This window comes from Trichechus manatus, unplaced genomic scaffold (genome assembly GCF_000243295.1).
Source record: "Trichechus manatus latirostris isolate Lorelei unplaced genomic scaffold, TriManLat1.0 scaffold00242, whole genome shotgun sequence".
In the NCBI taxonomy this organism is placed as follows: Eukaryota; Metazoa; Chordata; class Mammalia; order Sirenia; family Trichechidae; genus Trichechus; species Trichechus manatus.
In genome coordinates this window covers 1,004,194-1,022,053 of record NW_004444178.1, presented here as the reverse complement: position 1 = coordinate 1,022,053, position 17,860 = coordinate 1,004,194, and the positions used below count along the sequence as shown (strand labels likewise).

Sequence of the window (17,860 nt, the reverse complement as noted above, 5' to 3'; positions counted from 1 at the left end):
GAGTTTTGCAGCTGGACTATGAGCACCCCACTCTGTTGGCTGTAAAGACTTGAGGGCACCACTTTTTCTTGGACTCCTGTAGCAGGTGACTAGGCACTTTAGGTGATACCACCAGTCCTCAAGCCCCTGCTGCAGATCGATAAAAGTGCCTGCCTAAGGGGCAGGGCTGTTTCGAGCATCACAAATCTGCCAGCGCTCAGCTGATGCAGTTGAAGTTACACTTCAGATGTTTGCCCTGTTGTACTGTGGTAGTGAGGACCAATGCTGTTGAGATGGGTCCCCACAAGTCTATACAGATGTGTAAGGCACTCAGCGTCTGTGGACCCATGATACCTGTGCCTAGCAAAGGAGCTGTGCTGACCCTGTGTTCCTGGCTTAGGGAGCCAGTAGCTTATTTGTTCCCTCTCCAAGACCAGGAGAATGGGTCACGGCACCTTTTGGGATCTATTTCCGGCCCAGCAGACTCCCAGTCCAGAGCATGGAGGGAGGAGGTAAAAGGGAGAGAGGTTTTTCCCAAATGGGCTTTTTAAAAAAAAAAAAAAAATCCCGGTGAAAGGGTGCACACATGCACTTATCTTAGCCTCTTAGGAGCTGCTTTTCACTGGTTCGGAGTGTCCAAGCAGAATCTCTGCTGCTGGGTCTCTCTCGATGTGGAAACTGCTTCCTGAGCGTGCACAGCACAGCTGTTTGCCTGCTTCACTGCAGTTTCACCACTGCAGCTCTGGCGCTCTTCGCTTTTTCCAAACTGTCTCCTTCTCTCCTATCACTTAGGTGGATTTCTCAACTTTGCCTTGTTCAGGGCTCCTAGATATTCATATAGAATCAAATCACTTGTTTTTCCAGGTTTTTGTTGTAAGAGGGATATAGGAAGCATCTACCTACTCCGTCATGTTGGCCACCTGATGACTCATTTCTTTTTCCTTTCTTTCCCCTACCCCAGGCATCAATTACTCATGTTATTTAGAATTGACCCAAGTGCTACACTTTCTTTATAAACAAGTGTCAATAGTCTTGTTCCTTGATGACCCAGTCCTGCAACTTTGTTAGTGATGAATCCCCACTTATAAAAATGAAAAACGAGTATGAAGGTCAGCTTTACTGTCAGGAAACTTTACCGTTGACAGCACAAAGCATCTAGATCAGACATCTGAGGGCCCATTTAACCTTTTTGTCTAAATGAGATGAACATTAGCACATCTATTTGTACCGATGTTGGCTGTTAATTTGATTACTAAGGAAGCATCTTGGTTAAAATGACACAAAGTGCTATGTAAGCTGTTTTCTTTGTGCTTTTAGACTATCCACTTTCCTTCAGGTAGAGAAATTCCATCACTTTCTATCTTCAGTGGCATCGGGAAAAGGTTCTCTGGCTATCTCCTTAAAGCACATGTTGGGCTGACAATCCCCTGACACTTCTTTCATGTCATAATCTTGATTGGAACTTGAATTTAGAATCAAGGATCATCTTTCCTGTGCTCCACTGATTAGAAACATCAGCTCTTTTCATCACTGATCACACTCATCAGGGATGCTTATGTACAGAAAAAAAAACAGTTATTCTTGGCAATAAAAAGAAAACTATAAAACATTCTGTTATACATTTTAAATCCTAACACACAATTATAATTCTTGTCCAGTATGAAGAAGCAATATTCATATATTTTATTAAAAGTAAAACAAATGTTTGTGCTCATCACTTAGAATGTTTTCCATTCTTAAATTCAGTCCTTCTTTGTTTATAAGCGTCAAGAAAGGGCAAGAGTAACCCTGATACCAAAATCTGGTAAGCACACTACAAAGAAAGAAAATTACAGACCAATATCCCTCATGAACATAGACGCAAAAATCCTGAACAAAATTCTAGTCAATAGAGTTCAACAACGTACCAAAAAAAGTTATTCACCATGACCAAGTGGGATTCATACCAGATATGCAAGGATGGTTCAACATTAGAAAAACAATCAATGTAATCCATTACATAAATAACAAAAGACAAGAGGCACATGATCTTATCAATTGATGCAGAAAAGGCATTTGACAAACTCCAACACCCATTCATGATAAAAACTTTCAGCAAAATTAGAAGGAATATTCCTCAGCATAATAAAGGGCATGTATACAAAGCCAACAGCCAACATCATCCCAAATGGAGAGAGTCTGAAAGCATTCCCCTTGAGAACAGGAACCAGACAAGTATGCCCTTTATCACCACTCTTATTCAACATTGTGCTGGAGGTCCTAGCCAGAGCAGTTAGGCTAGAAAAAGAAATAAAGGGCATCCAAATTGGTAAGGAAGAAGTAAAAGTATGTCTAGTTGCAGATGATATGATCTTATACACAGAAAACCCCAAAGAATCCACAAGAAAACTACTGGAACTAATAGAAGATTTCAGCGAAGTATCAGGATACAAGATAAACATACAAAAATCTGTTGGATTCCTCTACACCAACAAAGAGAACTTCGAAGAGGAAATCACCAAATCAATACCATTTACAATAGCCCCCAAGAAGATAAAAGACTTAGGAATAAATCTAACCAGAGACGTAAAAGACCTATACAAAGAAAACTACAAGACACTACTGCAAGAAACCAAAAGAGATCTATATAAGTGGAAAAACATACTTTGTTAGTCATCTAGTGCTGCTCTAACAGAAACACCACAAGTGGATGGCTTTAACAAAGAGAAATTTACTTCCTCACAGTCTAGTAAGCTATAAGTCCAAATTCAGGGCATCAGCTCCAGGGAAAGGCTTTCTTTCTCTGTCAGCTCAGAGGAAGGCCCGTGTCATCAGTCTTCCCTTGGTCTGGGAGTTTCTCTGTGCAGGAACCTCATGTCCAAAGGACGCCGTCTGCTCCTGGCAGTGCTTTCTTGGTGCTATGAGGTTCCCATGTGTCTCTGCCCACTTCTCTCTTTTATATCTCAACAGAGATTGGCTTAAGACACTATCTAATCTTGTATACCTCATCAGTATAACTGCCGCTAATCCATCTTATTAGATCATAGTGATACAGTTTACAATACATAAGGAAATCAGATCAGATTACAAAATGGTACACAATTATACAATCAATACTTGGAATCATGACCCAGCCGAATTGATACACATATTTTCTTGGGAGACATAATTCAATCCATGATACATACCTTGCTCATGGATAGGAAGACTCAACATTATGAAATGTTGATTCTACCCAAAGCAGTCTACAGATACAGTGCAATACCGATCTAAATTCCAACAGCATTTTTTAATAAGATGGAGAAAAACATCAACTTCATATGGAAAAGGAAGAGATCCCAGATAAGTAAAACATTACTAAAGAAGAAGAACAAAGTGGGATGCCTCATGCTACCTGATTTTAGAACCTGTTATAACATCACAGTACTCAAAACAGCCTGGTACTGGTACAGCAACAGATACATAGACCAGTAGAACAGAATTGAGAATCCAGATGTAAATTCATCCACCTATGAGCAGCTGATATTTGACAAAGGCCCAAACTCTGTTAAATGGGGAAAAGTCAGTCTGTTTAACAAATGTTGCTGGCATAACTGGATATCCATTTGCAAAAAAATGAAACAAAACCCATACCTCACACCATGCACAAAAACTAACTCAAAATGGATAAAAGACCTAAGTATAAAATCAAAAACAATAAAGATCATGGAGGAAAAAATAGGGACAATGCTAGAAGCTCTAATACATAGCATAAACAGAATACAAACCATAAGTAACAATGCAAAACACCAGAAGAGAAAATAGATGACTGGGAGCTCCTAAAAATCAAACACTTACGCTCATCAAAAGACTTCACCAAAAGAGTAAAAACACAACCTACAGACTGGGAAAAAATTTTTGGCTACGACAAATCCGATCAGGGTCTAATCTCTAAATCTACAAGATACTGCAAAACCTCAACAACAAAAAGACAAATAAGCCAATTAAAAAATGGGCAAAGGATATGAACATGCACTTCACCAAAGAAGACATTCAGGCAGCTAACAGACACATGAGAAAATGTTCACGATCATTAACCATTAGAGAAATGCAAATCAAAACTACAATGAGATACCATCTCACCTCATCAAGATTAGCATTAATCCAAAAAACACAAAATAATAAATGTTGGAGAGGTTGTGGAGAGACTGGAACACTTATACACTGCTGGTGGGAATGTAGAATGGCACAACCACTTTGGAAATCGATTTGTAGCTTCCTTAAAAAGCTAGAAATAAAAGTACTATATAATCTAGCAATCACACTCCTTGGAATATATCCTAGAGAAATAAGAGCTGTCACACAAATAGATATATGCACATCCATGTTCATTGTAGCACCGTTTACAGTAGCAAAAAGATGGAAACAACCTAGGTGCCCATCAACGGATGAGTGGGTAAACAAATTATGGTATATTCACACAATGGAATACTACGCAACGATAAGTAACAATGATGAATCCGTGAAACATCTCATAACATGGATGACTCTGGAAGGCATTATGCTGAGTGAAATCAGTCAGTCGCAAAAGAACAAATATTATATGAGACCACTATTATAAGAACTCAAGAAAAGGCTTAAACACAGAAGAAAACATTCTTTGATGGTTACAAGGGTGGGGAAGAGGGGAGAGGGGTCTTCACTAACTAGATAGTAGGTGAGAATTATCTTAGGTGAAGGGAAGGACAATACACACTACAGGGGAGGTTACCACAACTGGACTAAACCAAACGCTAAGAATTTTCCTGAATACAACCAAACACTTCAAGGGACAGAGTAGGCAGGGGAGGGGTCTGACGACCATGGTCTCAGGGGACATCTAGGTCAATTGGCATAACAAAGTTTTTTAAGAAACTATGCTGCCTTCCACTTTGGTGAGTGGCATCTGGGGTCTTAAAAGCTAGTGAGCAGCCAACTAAGAAGCAACAATTGGTCTCAACCCACCTGGAGCAAAGGAGAATGAAGAATACCAAAGACACAAGGAAAACATTAGCCCAAGAGACAAAAGGGCCACATAAACCAGAGACTTCACCAGCCTGAGACCAAAAGAACTAGATGGTACTCATCCACCACCAATGACTGCCCTGACAGGGAACGCAATAGAGAGTCTGTGATGGAGTGGGAGTAAAGTGGGATGCAGAACTCAAATCCTAGTAAAAAGACCAGACTTAATGGTCTGACTGAGACTGGAGGGACCCCAGAAGACATAACCCCTGGACTCTGTGCTAGCCCAAAGCTGAAACCATTCCTGAAGCCAAATCTTCAGACAAAAATTAGACCGGACTATAACATAAAATGAGACTGTGAAGAGTGTGCTTCTTAGCTCAGGTAGATACATGAGACTAAATGGACAGCTCCTGTCCATGAGAAAGCAGAGGGTCAGGAGCTGGTTGAATGGACACGGGAAATCCGGGGTGGAAAGGAGGAGTGTGCTGTCACAATATAGGGAGAGCAACTATGGTCACATAACAATGTGTGCATAAATTTTTGTATGAGAAACTAACTTGAACTGTAAACTTTCACTTAAAGTATAATAATAAAGAGCAAGCCTAATCTTAGCTTAATTGAACATAAAATTTCATGTTTTCAGCATTATGCTCTTTTCATAAAATATTTATAAGTAACTTCCAGTAGTTGCGATTGAAACAGGATCGCCCTAAATTTAACCCCTTTTCAAATGGAGCACTGCTCAGGGCTGCAAAAGACGAGAGCTTGAAACTGAATCTGCTCCAAAGATGTAGTGTAAGATTGATTAGAGGGAAAAATGTTTCTTAGGTTAATTTTCTTGAGTAAAAAAAATGAGGAGAGTGGTGAAAGGTTTTATTCAATAAAATAAAATATGGTTGCTGGCATTTCTTTATTTAGGTATGGCTGGAGAACTACGGAGTGGACCGAGTGCCGCGTGGACCCTTTGCTCAGTCAGCAGGATAAAAGGCGGGGAAACCAGACAGCTCTCTGTGGAGGAGGGGTCCAGACTCGAGAGGTGTACTGCGTGCAGGCCAACGAGTACCTCCTGTCACATTTAAATGCCCACAAGGACAGAGAAGGTAAACTTGATTTTCTGCGCAAAATCACTCATTTTGATCAGTGTGATTACATGTTTAGTCACTCATGGGAATGTGAAGAGCCTTTTTTCTGCTCATATTATGGTTGGTATCCACTATGGTGAATAGTAATCCAAATTATGATTGTAAAAACTGTAATACAACTCCATTTTTAGTCAGTTCTGATTAACTGACAAGTCTGTCTTTAAGTTTTTTGACTTAAATGCCTTCCTGACTCAAAAATTCCTGAGACAAAATTAAGCTGGAGTAATTAAGTATAAAAAAAGAATAAAAATTCATGCTGTAAGTATACATATACAATGCAAGCATATATTCTATTTTTTCTTCAGATAACAAATAAAACCTGTTTGTAAACAACATCTTATTTTGTTGTTTATAGTGTGGTAGGAAAAATAATCATGGTAGTGAGTGAAAATTTCAACTGGAATAAATACAGAATAAAACTATAATAAAAGGCATTAATATAATATATTATGTATTAAAGCATCATAATTCCAAGTCTTAAATTAGTCAAAATTGAAGGAAAATATTGAGTCCAATGTCCAACTTCTTGTTAATAGTGACCAAAAAATCAGATGAGCTAAACTGAAAGGCATGACTCTTTTTAAGAAAATTCTTTGTTAGTTTGTCAGACATATATTAGAATTATTATTTTTAAATCTCAGTTTAGGAATCAGATGCAGTAAGTATACAAAAGGATAAATGAATTCATGATGGCCAGGACTTTAGTCTTTTAATAGTATATAATTATATATTAATATTACTCTGAAATGCTTGCCATTATTGGATCAAATTATATTGAATTGGTAGCTCTTGAGTTTACATGAACATGAATATTAATACCTGAATGACAGCAGAACTTCTATGGCTAATCTGTTCAACAGATATTGATTAGATACCTGGAACAACAGAGTTCCCAAAATTGTGCAAGGTAGTGAGGACAGAAATATCAATAAAAATTTTGTGTCATTAAAGGGCTCACATTCATCATGAGGTCAGATTAACAAGCTAATAGTTATAATACGATATGATACAAATAACTGCTGTGATTTGGAATGACAGTTGTGGGATCTTACAAACAGAACCCTTCATGGAAGAGGTGGCACTTGAGCTGGGTGATGAAGCATAGAGACGAATGGATCAGAAATGCAAGAGGGAGTTTATTCCATGCAGATCATGTATTAAGGTACACTACTAAAGATCCAAAAGCAAAAAAAGACAAATTTCACCAGTGAAGATAGGATGTTGTACTTTGCAAGTTGTTGATAGGATAGCATTTCCTAGGAAGCATGTCGTTTGGAGAGGGGAAAGAATAAGGATAAAGACCTTAGTTGATACTAGCAGTTGAGAGGGAGAGAATTCAGGAAAGGAGTCTGAGTAAGAATTATCAGAGAAGAAGGGAAAGAAGCAAGACAAATTGGTCTTGTAAAAACCAAGAGAGAAGAGAGCTCCCCCTTTACCAGTCATGTACAGAGGTTATGGAAGATAAGCACGGAAGATAGGCACTCAAGTTTTGCATTTGTAACTTCTAAAATTTAATTGTTCTATATCCACTAACTTTACACAGCATGTCAACTCATTTAGGAATATAGCCTAGGGATACATTTTACTACTAATGTATCTTGAGGTTGTAAGGAAGTTGCATAAAACATGTAACATTAGTACATTAATATTTTCCTGGCCACTTTAATGGCTGCATTTTTAACACTGTTTGGTAGATTTATTATAGCAGTCCTTGCGGAGTAGTATAATTTCATTGCTAGAGGTAGATCAGATTTTAGTTTCTGAATGTCAGTAATTTCCTGTAGGTTATTACTTTCAAAAGATCCTTCAGAATTCTGAATTACAACTGGACATTTTAAAAATCATTTTTTCATAGCATACCCCTACCTCTACCAAACCACTGCAGATCACCAAAAATAAAAGTCACAGAAAGAAAGACATACAGAAAGAATATCATTATTAACATGTATCTGTTGGACTAAAATAAATGCCAATGTAAAGGTCAATAGATAAGAAAGTAATTAATTCACCGAAAATTAATATTTATCGTGTAAATATGTAAAATGAATAACTCAGGGATCTTTGTCCTTTCATGTCAAATACCAAGAATAGTAACCTCTTATAGTCTTTGTAAACAGCTGATTCTCTCTAAAAGTTGCATATTTTGTCCTTAGACATTGAGAGTTTCCCCTCGGGAGCATTTAACATTTCCCAGTGGGAAACTTACCCAGCACACCAGCATGCCAGAGATGACATCTAATGACTATAAAAAAGTGTGATTAGAGAACAGTTAGACTGAGGGCTGTGAGGATTGTTCACAATCTGTCTTTGTTCAAAAATATGGAAGAAATGAAAGCTTACCTTATGAAAACAAAACAACTCCCCAACAACTAATAAGTCACTAATCTCAAAAATCCTAGCTCTGTAACCATGAACAACCCAACCTAAGACCAACTCTTATGTTAATGAATTTTTTTTGAGAAAGTCTACATTGTTCTTTTTGCAGGTTCACACTGTTTATTCTTTGGATGAATTGTTTTCAGATGTAACCAAGCTGTTAAAAATATCTTAATTCAAAAATTAAATTTCTTGACGCAAAAATACTGGAAGCAAGTGATATGAAATTCATTTAGGCTTTCTTTATTATATTGGCACATCATATTTCGCAGATGACTGGTAATGAGCACCTTAACACAAGGACAGGGCCACATAAATCGCTTAGTCACTGGTGTGCTCACCACCATTTACTGGCTCCCACCACAGCGGTCGGGAAAACTTTCCTCCTTGGAGCTGATATGTTTAATTTCTAGAAAATCAAAATACGTATTACTAAAATACTCCCAATGTGCATAGTAGAATATTTAATGTTTGACATGCTGTGTTAGTTGAATTATCAGAATATAGGTTAAGTTGGTAATCGGATCTATCGTCAGTTGGAAAAATAAATCTACTTGATTTTGGAGAGTATTTACATTTTATTAATGTACTGCTGCTGACAACCTTTCCTCCACAATACTCAGGTGAGCAAAATTTCCACTGTCACTTCTTTGGAAGAAAGGCTCGGCAAGTTGTCTACTGACAAGGATTAGCAATAAAACCCTTGACAATTTTTGTTCAGCCAGCTGCTCAGAATTTCAGTCGGCTGTGAAGAATGTCCAGCTTATGCTGGTGTGAAATCTACCCTTATCAGAATATGACAGGAAGAGGCCTTACTCATGGGGAGGTGATCTGTATAAGTCCTAGAAAACTGATTAAAGCATTACTGATCATTGGATGCATGAACTTGAATTGATTTTTTAAGAGCTTCAAATGAAATTAAAGTAGATTTTAGCAGTAGTAACTCAAGAAATTCTTCCATTTGATACTCAGTAACTGAAAGTATTAGTTACAAAGCACCATGAAGCTTATAGGATATTACAGGAAACCAAAACAAGAACATTCCTCTGAAGTACACATGTCAAATAATCCACATTAAAACCTGGGTAAGGTCTGTGGTATGTGGGGTTATTAAGAAAGAAAACCCATATAATGAACGAGCCTGTATAATGGCATAAAATGAGATATACTAGCAGAAAGGTTTGGAAGATCAATGGAAAGATGGACAGATGGAAGAACAGTTGAAAGGTGGACAGATAGCAGAATGGATAGAGAGATCTAGCCTGTCTCTGTTTTGCAATGAAATAAAGTAAAATAGTAACACTGCCCCAAATAGCATGAAAATTATTATATTGTAGTCTTTTATCTACAATTTCCACAAACTAGTTCACTTTTGTTGAAGTTGCAGGAAAAATAAAAAGGCATTGCTTATGGTGCTATTTCCCTGTTATTTCAGAAAGTAAATATCAGAGTACGTGGAAGCCTAGTGCTGCACCTTTTCTATCCATCACTTTTGAAATAACAGGTAGGTGATAATATTCTATATGACATTTCAATCAGAAATGTTCATCAGAGAATCTTGGGGGTGAAAGAGATTCTTCATAGATTCCCTGGTACAACTCTTAACGCATTTAAGAAAGATAGTTGTTTACTTTTACTTTCTGCTTTGTTAGAAATATAGCAAAGCTTCCCCATGAAATATAAATGATTTCATGTTTTTTGGCTTCTGCAATATTATTACTAGATGCAAATTATAAACAAACAAAATATTTTTAAATTTTCAGACTTTTAAAAATTTCACCTGAATACCATAAATATATGAAACAAACAGGTATACCAAGTTTGGTTATTGTTTTAGTTATCTAGTGCTGCTGTTGCAGAAATACTACAGTGAGTGGCTTTAACAAACAGAAATTTATTTTCTCACAGTTTAGAAGGCTAGAAGTCTGAATTCAGGGTGCCGGCTCTAGGGGAAGGCTTTCTCTCTTTGTCGGCTCTGGAGGAAGGTCCTTGTCTCTTCTGAACTTCTGCTCCTGGGCAATCTTCAAGTAGCTTGGCATCTCTCTTCCCCCATCTCTGCTTCTCTTGTTTGCTTGTTTAATCTCTTTTATATCTCAAAAGAGATTGATTTGAGATTCACCCTAATCTTGAATAATAAACATAACCTAATCCTCATTGATATAACCTAATTCTGCCACATTAATATAACAAACACAACCCATTCACAAGTGGGATTATAACCACAGGCAGAGGTTAGGATTTACAACACATATTTTTGGGGGACACAATTCAATACATAACAGTTATGAACTCCTTTGCGGAAGGTAGCAAGTGTAGATATGAGCACTTTTTGTAATTGATCATATTTCTAAAGCCACACTTTTGTGCTCAGTTAATCTTAGTGTGGTAAATGCCAAAGGAACTAAATCACACCATGGCTAGATTTTATAAATCTAGAGTCTACACTGATGCAGTCATATGTAAACAGCAATGTAATATAATTATAAAGTAATTAAAATAGGAAATCCTCGAATGAATCAGATCTTCTTTGAAAGTCAGTTCCCTGGATGTTGTGAGAGAGAAGAGCTGTTTCTTCTGGAATCTCTCTGTGATCAATGGGTTACAAAATGGAAAGTGAGATGGCAAAAGGTTTTAGCCATTGGGATAGGAGCTAATAAAAATTTACATGCTGGGAATTAGATTAAGGAAGTTAATAGTCTACCCAAGAGATAACTTAGAATTTTTATTGGAGAAAGAACTTACTGATGAGATGTCAGGAAGTAGTCAACCAAAAAAGCCAATCAAAGAAAAAAATACTAGGCAGCTTTGTAAACTCGAAAACAGTGATTATCATAATACCTTGATTAGTAGGCATTTAATAAATATTTCTTGTTTGATATGGTTACTGAGCCTCTGTAAAATGGTACAATTTTTTAAAATTTGTCTGAAAATTACCTTTAGAAAATTTCAAAAATGCTCCCTTTTGTAATATTCTCTATATTGGCAAATGACTGTATTCATACTCACCATGCCCTCACTTCTGAATAAATAACTGTTTACGTCTCTGAATCAGAGTAGAGGAAACATGACCTAACTTAGATAAATGACAAGAATCAAGATTCATATGCTTTGTTCAAGTTTGGCCACTCATTTATTTGAATCCTGTTTCTATATCTAATTTCCCTTTTCTAACTATAGTAGATATTTTAAAAGCCTTTTGAATTTTTGTCATGAGACTACTGTCTTGGCCTTGTACCTTTATGCATATTACTTAGTTTTATTTGCCCGGAAATGCCTATTCATAAATGATTCTTCTGGTCCATTTCCAGCAATATGACAGACTAGATTACCTGAAAATCATCCTTTACAGATTCCTAGACATGCGGGATACAATATTGTTTTAAATGTTTTTAAGTACAAAGCTGAGTTCACAATTAACTGATACTTCCCCAAACCAAACCAGCATACTTGAGCTGATACTGTCTGTGGTTACCCTGGAGTGGAGATGGGACAAGCAGAAGGTTACCTATTATGGGGCCTTAAGGCCTTGATGTAGGACTTTTGGCCAGTAAGAGAAAGAGAGTACAGAGATACTGCATTACTTCATAACCTAAGAGGGCTATACCATCAATGTATGACTAGAGAAACTAACTCACGTGTGCAGTGAGATGGCAAGGAAGCAGGTCAGCCTCAGGCCCAAACCTCTCCTAAGAATTCTAACAATGTTCCTGTACTCATACTAGTTTTAGGTTCAAATTCATGGTACTTCTTGAATCAAACAACCACAAAGCTGAGAAAATAATATAAGAAATTGTACCAGACCAAAGATACCACTAGGGTGCCTAGAACAAACACAAGATGAATGACACTGGAAAAGCAATGATTACCTAGAGAAGATAATAAAATTCATAATGTATATCAGTGTCTTGGACAAAGTCATTGATAGTATGCCGATAAAACATGTGAGTGATATTAAGCTAATAAGGATAAACATATTGGATGACAATATTATGACACAAAAAGAATACATTAGTAGCCTAGAAACAATGGAGTATCTCCAGCTATATGAAGTCTAATGAAATATCTATAAATACCTACACTTAAGTCACAAATGGAGTCCTGGTTATGCAAGGAGACCCTCCAAGTTAAAAAACAAATGTAAAATTTTAAATACAAATAACTAAGGTCTCTCCCAGGGCCTCAGAAGGGGCCTGTGCACATGAGGGACTCTGGAGGTTAAGCTTCATTGGCTTCTCAATAATTCTGCCCCAAATGTCCCTAGATTTTTGGCCTCTGTTAAAGCATCATTGCCAAAGAGAATCACTAAGATAAAAAAAAAAAAAAAAATGCATTCATGTCTTGAAAAGTCCTGTTTCCTATGGTTCTGGGGAGATATAAAACATTATATGTTTCATGAATGAAGTAGAACTTCCAGTTCCAATATTGGTCTTACCTACACTGATTAAGCCCTAATTTTAGGTCCCTGAGCTATGTATGAATCTTTACGCTAGCACTTTGTTAGTATTTAAGCTAGGAAATTGCAGAGGAAAAAATCTCTCATTCTTTCATATATTGTTTCATCTTACTTCATACCTGTAACCTGAGATGGAAAGACCCCATAGCTATTAGTACAGGACCTTCCATTAATGAAAGAAAGATGTCAGATAAAATGTCACATAACCTGACACTATCAAGTGACTGTAGTACGTGTGCTTTTCTAACCCTTAAGCACTTATTTCATCGAGTCTGTTGTAGATGAGTGATGGCACTGGGAGGAATTTTGAAACGAGCACTCAGAGATGTGCACTGGTGAATGAAGAGAATTTTTTTTTTTTTTTTTTTTTTTTGAGAGGCACACTCCTGCTATCCAGGGATGTAAAAGAAATGGTTCGTGGCTGGCTGTTCCCTGCCTTGCTGATGATTACTCAACAGGGAGTAGCTACTCTCTCCAGTGTTAACAGAGGAGTACAGACTACATTGTGGAATTCATTAATATTTATTTCTTCTGAAAGCAATGGGCAATAAAAAGGGAAATAAACCAGGGAGAATAGCAATGGGAAAAGGAAGCCATGACAACAATATTATCTTGGAAAGTTTTCACCATTTACTGTACACAAAAATACTCTACAAATACAAGGATCCATATTATTATATTATTAGTCTGCAATCTACTAGAAATGCCTCTTACTGGGTGAAATAGTTTAAGAAAAAAAATTGCATATTGAACACAATTCAAGAGTCAAAGCAGTAATCCATATTCATTTAACTATGTGCATTTGATGTACCATCTTACAATTTCACATTTTCCATATTCAGCAAAATCATATGCCTTCAGTGTCAATCTTGCTGTTTTGGTCTATGGACAGAACTCTCTCTAAGCTAAGGATGGTCTATTTATTACATAAGACCAGTAGCATCTCTGTTCCTTTAATCCTGCTGCTCCTCTGTTTTGTACCATGAAATCCCATCCATGGTTGTTCCAACTAAGGGGAACTGGTGGTGCAGTGGTTAAGTGCTCGGCTGCTAACCAAAAGGTCAGAGGTGAGAAAGATGTGACAGTCTGCTTCCGTAAAGATTTACAGCCTTGGAAACCCTATGGAGCAGTTCTACTCTGTCCTAAAGGGTTGCTACGAGTAGGAATTTACTCTATGGCAATTTTTTTTTAATTGTTCCAACTATTCAAATATCTCCTCCTATCTTAAATAGTCTTTTTAACTGTAAGATCTCAATGATCTTCCTTCATCCGACAGCCCTCTTATACTCTATTACACAGTTTAAGATTTGATTAAGTATTATTTTACAGTTGTTTCATGAATATTTATGCCAACTTCCCAAGATTTTAAGCTTCTGAGAGAGGGCATCTTGGTTTTTTTCCCCAAGAAAACTTCTTTAGTGTAATCTATGGTTCTTAGTAAAGGCTCATTTTGTCTTTTTGGAAATGTGTTAATTGTGTCATTTGGGAATGTCTTAAAGAAAGATATAGAAAACCCTTCAGTTACAGGATGTTGACTTTCTGGACATTATAATTTATAGTGATTCATTTTGGATTAACCTACTGTTACTACTTGTCCTCTTTTTCTCTCCTTTCCTTGGAATAAGCTTAATGAGATAAGATATAAAGAACTGCTTAGCATAAGACCTTGCACTTATTATGTTAAATGAATATCAATCGCTTTTCTCCTCATTTATGTGTTTATTTTTCTGGCTAACTTGAGAAAAAGGAGAGTTTTTTTTTTTTTTCTTCAAATAACAGTTTCACTACAAACCTTATGCATGTAATAAAGGTATAATTGTATGCTGCCTTTGCTAATTGATATACGTAATGGCAGATGTATAATAGATAGAGTCTCTTTACAATCTGCCCTGAAATTCTGCTGTGTGCTTAAATTATATATATATCATTCCTTCTTTCTTGCCAGCAATGGAAGGGATAGACCTTTTCCAAAGCTATCTTTGTATAATTTTAGAATAAAAAGAAATATAAGTTAATTTCACTTCCCTAGTTACGGGAGATGGAATAATTACAGCCTCCTTTTCTTCGTGACTGAATCATTGGGACGTTTTAGCAGCAGTCCACTGCCAAATATTCTGAAGGAAATGTTTTTAGTAATCCTGGATTTTTTTTGGTCAGTCTAAAAAGAACACTTTCACCATTGCTCAGTCTGGGGATGTCACAGTGGTTCATCTGCCCCTTTCATCACACAGGATTTTTGGACATCTGAAACCACCTTGGTTAGGCAGCGTTATGCCTGAAGACCTCAACTTACTTGTGGTTACATAATAGTAATAATAATAATGATTAAGTGCAGAAAAAAGAATGTTTAGAAGCTTGAGGACATGTTTTACATGTGCTGAACTAGATCTGTTTGGAAAACCTCAGATCAATTAATCCCGTACTCCATTAAGGAATTTCCAGAGTGCTTTGAAAATGTAAAGTCATGTTTTTCACTAAGAAAGATGTTGATTTGCTGCTCACTTTCTCTCAACAATCAGGGAGGTAAGTAAAGTAACTAAGATGTTATGGTAGATAGAGTCTTCTCATTTATAGATGACTAAATTGATAATTAGAGAATAATTTTCCCTGGCATACTAAGACAGTAAGTGACAGAGCATGGACCCAAAGCCAATTCTTCGCCTCCAAAGGCTAAACTATCCAATGATACTCCCCTGCCCAGTGCATTTGCCTCACAGTAAATACACTGGGTCTGTTGTTGTCCATAACTTTATCAAAGTCATCAGAAGTAAATACATTATATTGTCTGATGATATCCCTGTTGCAGAACAAGCAAGCAAACAAAAGTGACACAGTTATTTGCCCTTCGTAAAGAAAATTGAATGAAGACTAGGTCTAATTTAGGCACTTTTCAGGAGCCAATTCAATTAAGAAGTTTATTCCCTGAGATAATTCTGTAAGGTCAGTATGGAGTCCTGTCCGTAATTACTTGAACCAGTACCAGTAATAGGTTGAACCACATGAAACTGTTACTTTTATAGGTCAAGAACAGTTGATTAGTGGCAATTTCATATGATTCGACTGAATAGTCACCTTTGATGTATCAAGTCATCTGGTGTGAATTACTCTTGTCTCAGGCTTTCCACAGCTACTATCTATGAATTGCAATCATTGTTTCCACGTGAGCAATAAGCATTTGTGCTGTATGCAGTGTGGTTTAGGTATGCAGTGTGGTTTAGGTATGCAGTGCGGTTTACATAAGGCAATGATTGTCTCCTGTAATAATAGGTAGATCTCCCCATAGTAGATATTCTTTATGGGAAGATAACTCATATTGATGGTTTGAGAGTGGCTTGAATTCATCAAGCAGCATTTATTCCCTGCACAGTTTAATACAAGAAATCTCCTACATTCAATGATGGGATTTTCAGTACTTAACCTAGGTCCTGCGTTGTTGTATGTAAACACATTCGATAAAGGGAGATAGGGTGATCTGAAGGATAAATGTATGAGGTAAGTGGGATAAAGGGAAAATACTAGTGGAAAGAGAATATCAAACCAATAATGAAGGTAATGAAGATAATGTAAAAAATGTGTGCATAAGATCTTGTGAATTTCTTGAAGTAGGACCACAAGTTTTGTCTCTAAGCTTGTAATTGCCAGTGCAGAGAGGAACACAACATTAATTATGAAATCCCTGAGACAATAGAAACAAGTTTTAAGGAAGGAGCACAACAATTTCTGGTTCTAGGGCCAGAAAGAAAACGTACCAGTGGACCTTCATAAAGAAGACACTGAGTAACTATGTTGAATTACAACCTCATTAGCATCTTGTACAGTAAAAACCACAATGAGTTTTAAAAGAAAGCTTTTTATTTAAGCCATTTTCTTCAATATAGGTCAATAGCATAAATAGGAAAGTGTAACTCAGTAAAGGCAAATCAAGGGGAGTTAATGTGATATGGTGCAGATTTATAGGTCTCTGCTAACCTGGATAACCCAGGGATAACGTTAAGAACAGCTAAATGAAAGGATGTACAGCTACTCCCCCAGGCAATCTTCTGTGAGCTTTGATAGATATTGAGAGGCAGCAAGTTCCCTTATATCCCTTGACACAAGGATCTGGAGTACAGCTATTCTGGCTGCTACTTAGGTACAGTTAGATGCAGAGACACATTTTCCAAGCATCATCTATGTGAGGATAGAATTAGCATTCTCAAATGAAAGCCAAAAGACTAGACAAAAACACAGGCTTGAATAACATATTATCCCACTTCGACAGGGGTGTGAGTCTAATGGAAAAAGAAAAGATTTATCTAATATAGATAAAGGGAAACCAAAGGTCCTTAAATCTCCATTTCTCATAGCCTATAGCAAAAATCTGAAACAGGTGCAAAGGGCATCAGCTTTAATAATAATGCTGGCTTTTAGGAAAAGCAATTTAACTTTTTGGTATCTTCTTCAAGATAAAATGATTACAAAGTGTAAATCTATGGAACTAATTGAGATAACTTGAAGTAATAGTGTAATGATAAGGAGGAAGAGATGGTGATAGAAAATATTGATATGATGCTTACTGTCTCAGTCATCTAGTGCTGCTCCAACAGAATACCACAAGTGGATGGCTTTACAAAGAGAAATTTATTGTCTTCACAGTCCAGAAGGCTACAAGTCCAAATTCAGGGCATCAGCTCCAGGAAAAGGCTCTCTCTCTCCGTCGGCTCTGGAGAAAGGTCCTTGTGATGCCTCAGTCTTTCCTTTGGTCTGGGAGCTTCTCTGCGCAGGCACCTCATGTCCAAAGGACATGCTCTGCTCCCAGCACTGCTTTCTTGGTGGTATGAGGTTCCCATGTGTCTCTGCTTGCTTCGCTCTTTTTATTTATTTATTTATTTATTTATTTTATTTATTGTACTTCAGGTGAAGGCTTACAGAACAAATAGTTTCTCATGAAACAGAAGTACACATG

At 36.9% G+C, this 17,860-nt stretch overlaps 1 protein-coding gene across 1 annotated transcript in view; it reads left to right on the top strand.

Moving 5' to 3' along the window:
• Positions 1-17,860, top strand: part of THSD7A (thrombospondin type 1 domain containing 7A) — a 277,288-nt gene that overhangs the window by 72,321 nt on the left and 187,107 nt on the right. Inside the window, exon 4 of the mRNA XM_004389354.1 lies at positions 5,863-6,044. Within this exon, the coding sequence (XP_004389411.1) occupies positions 5,863-6,044 (182 nt within the window). The remainder of the gene's footprint in view (positions 1-5,862; positions 6,045-17,860) is intronic.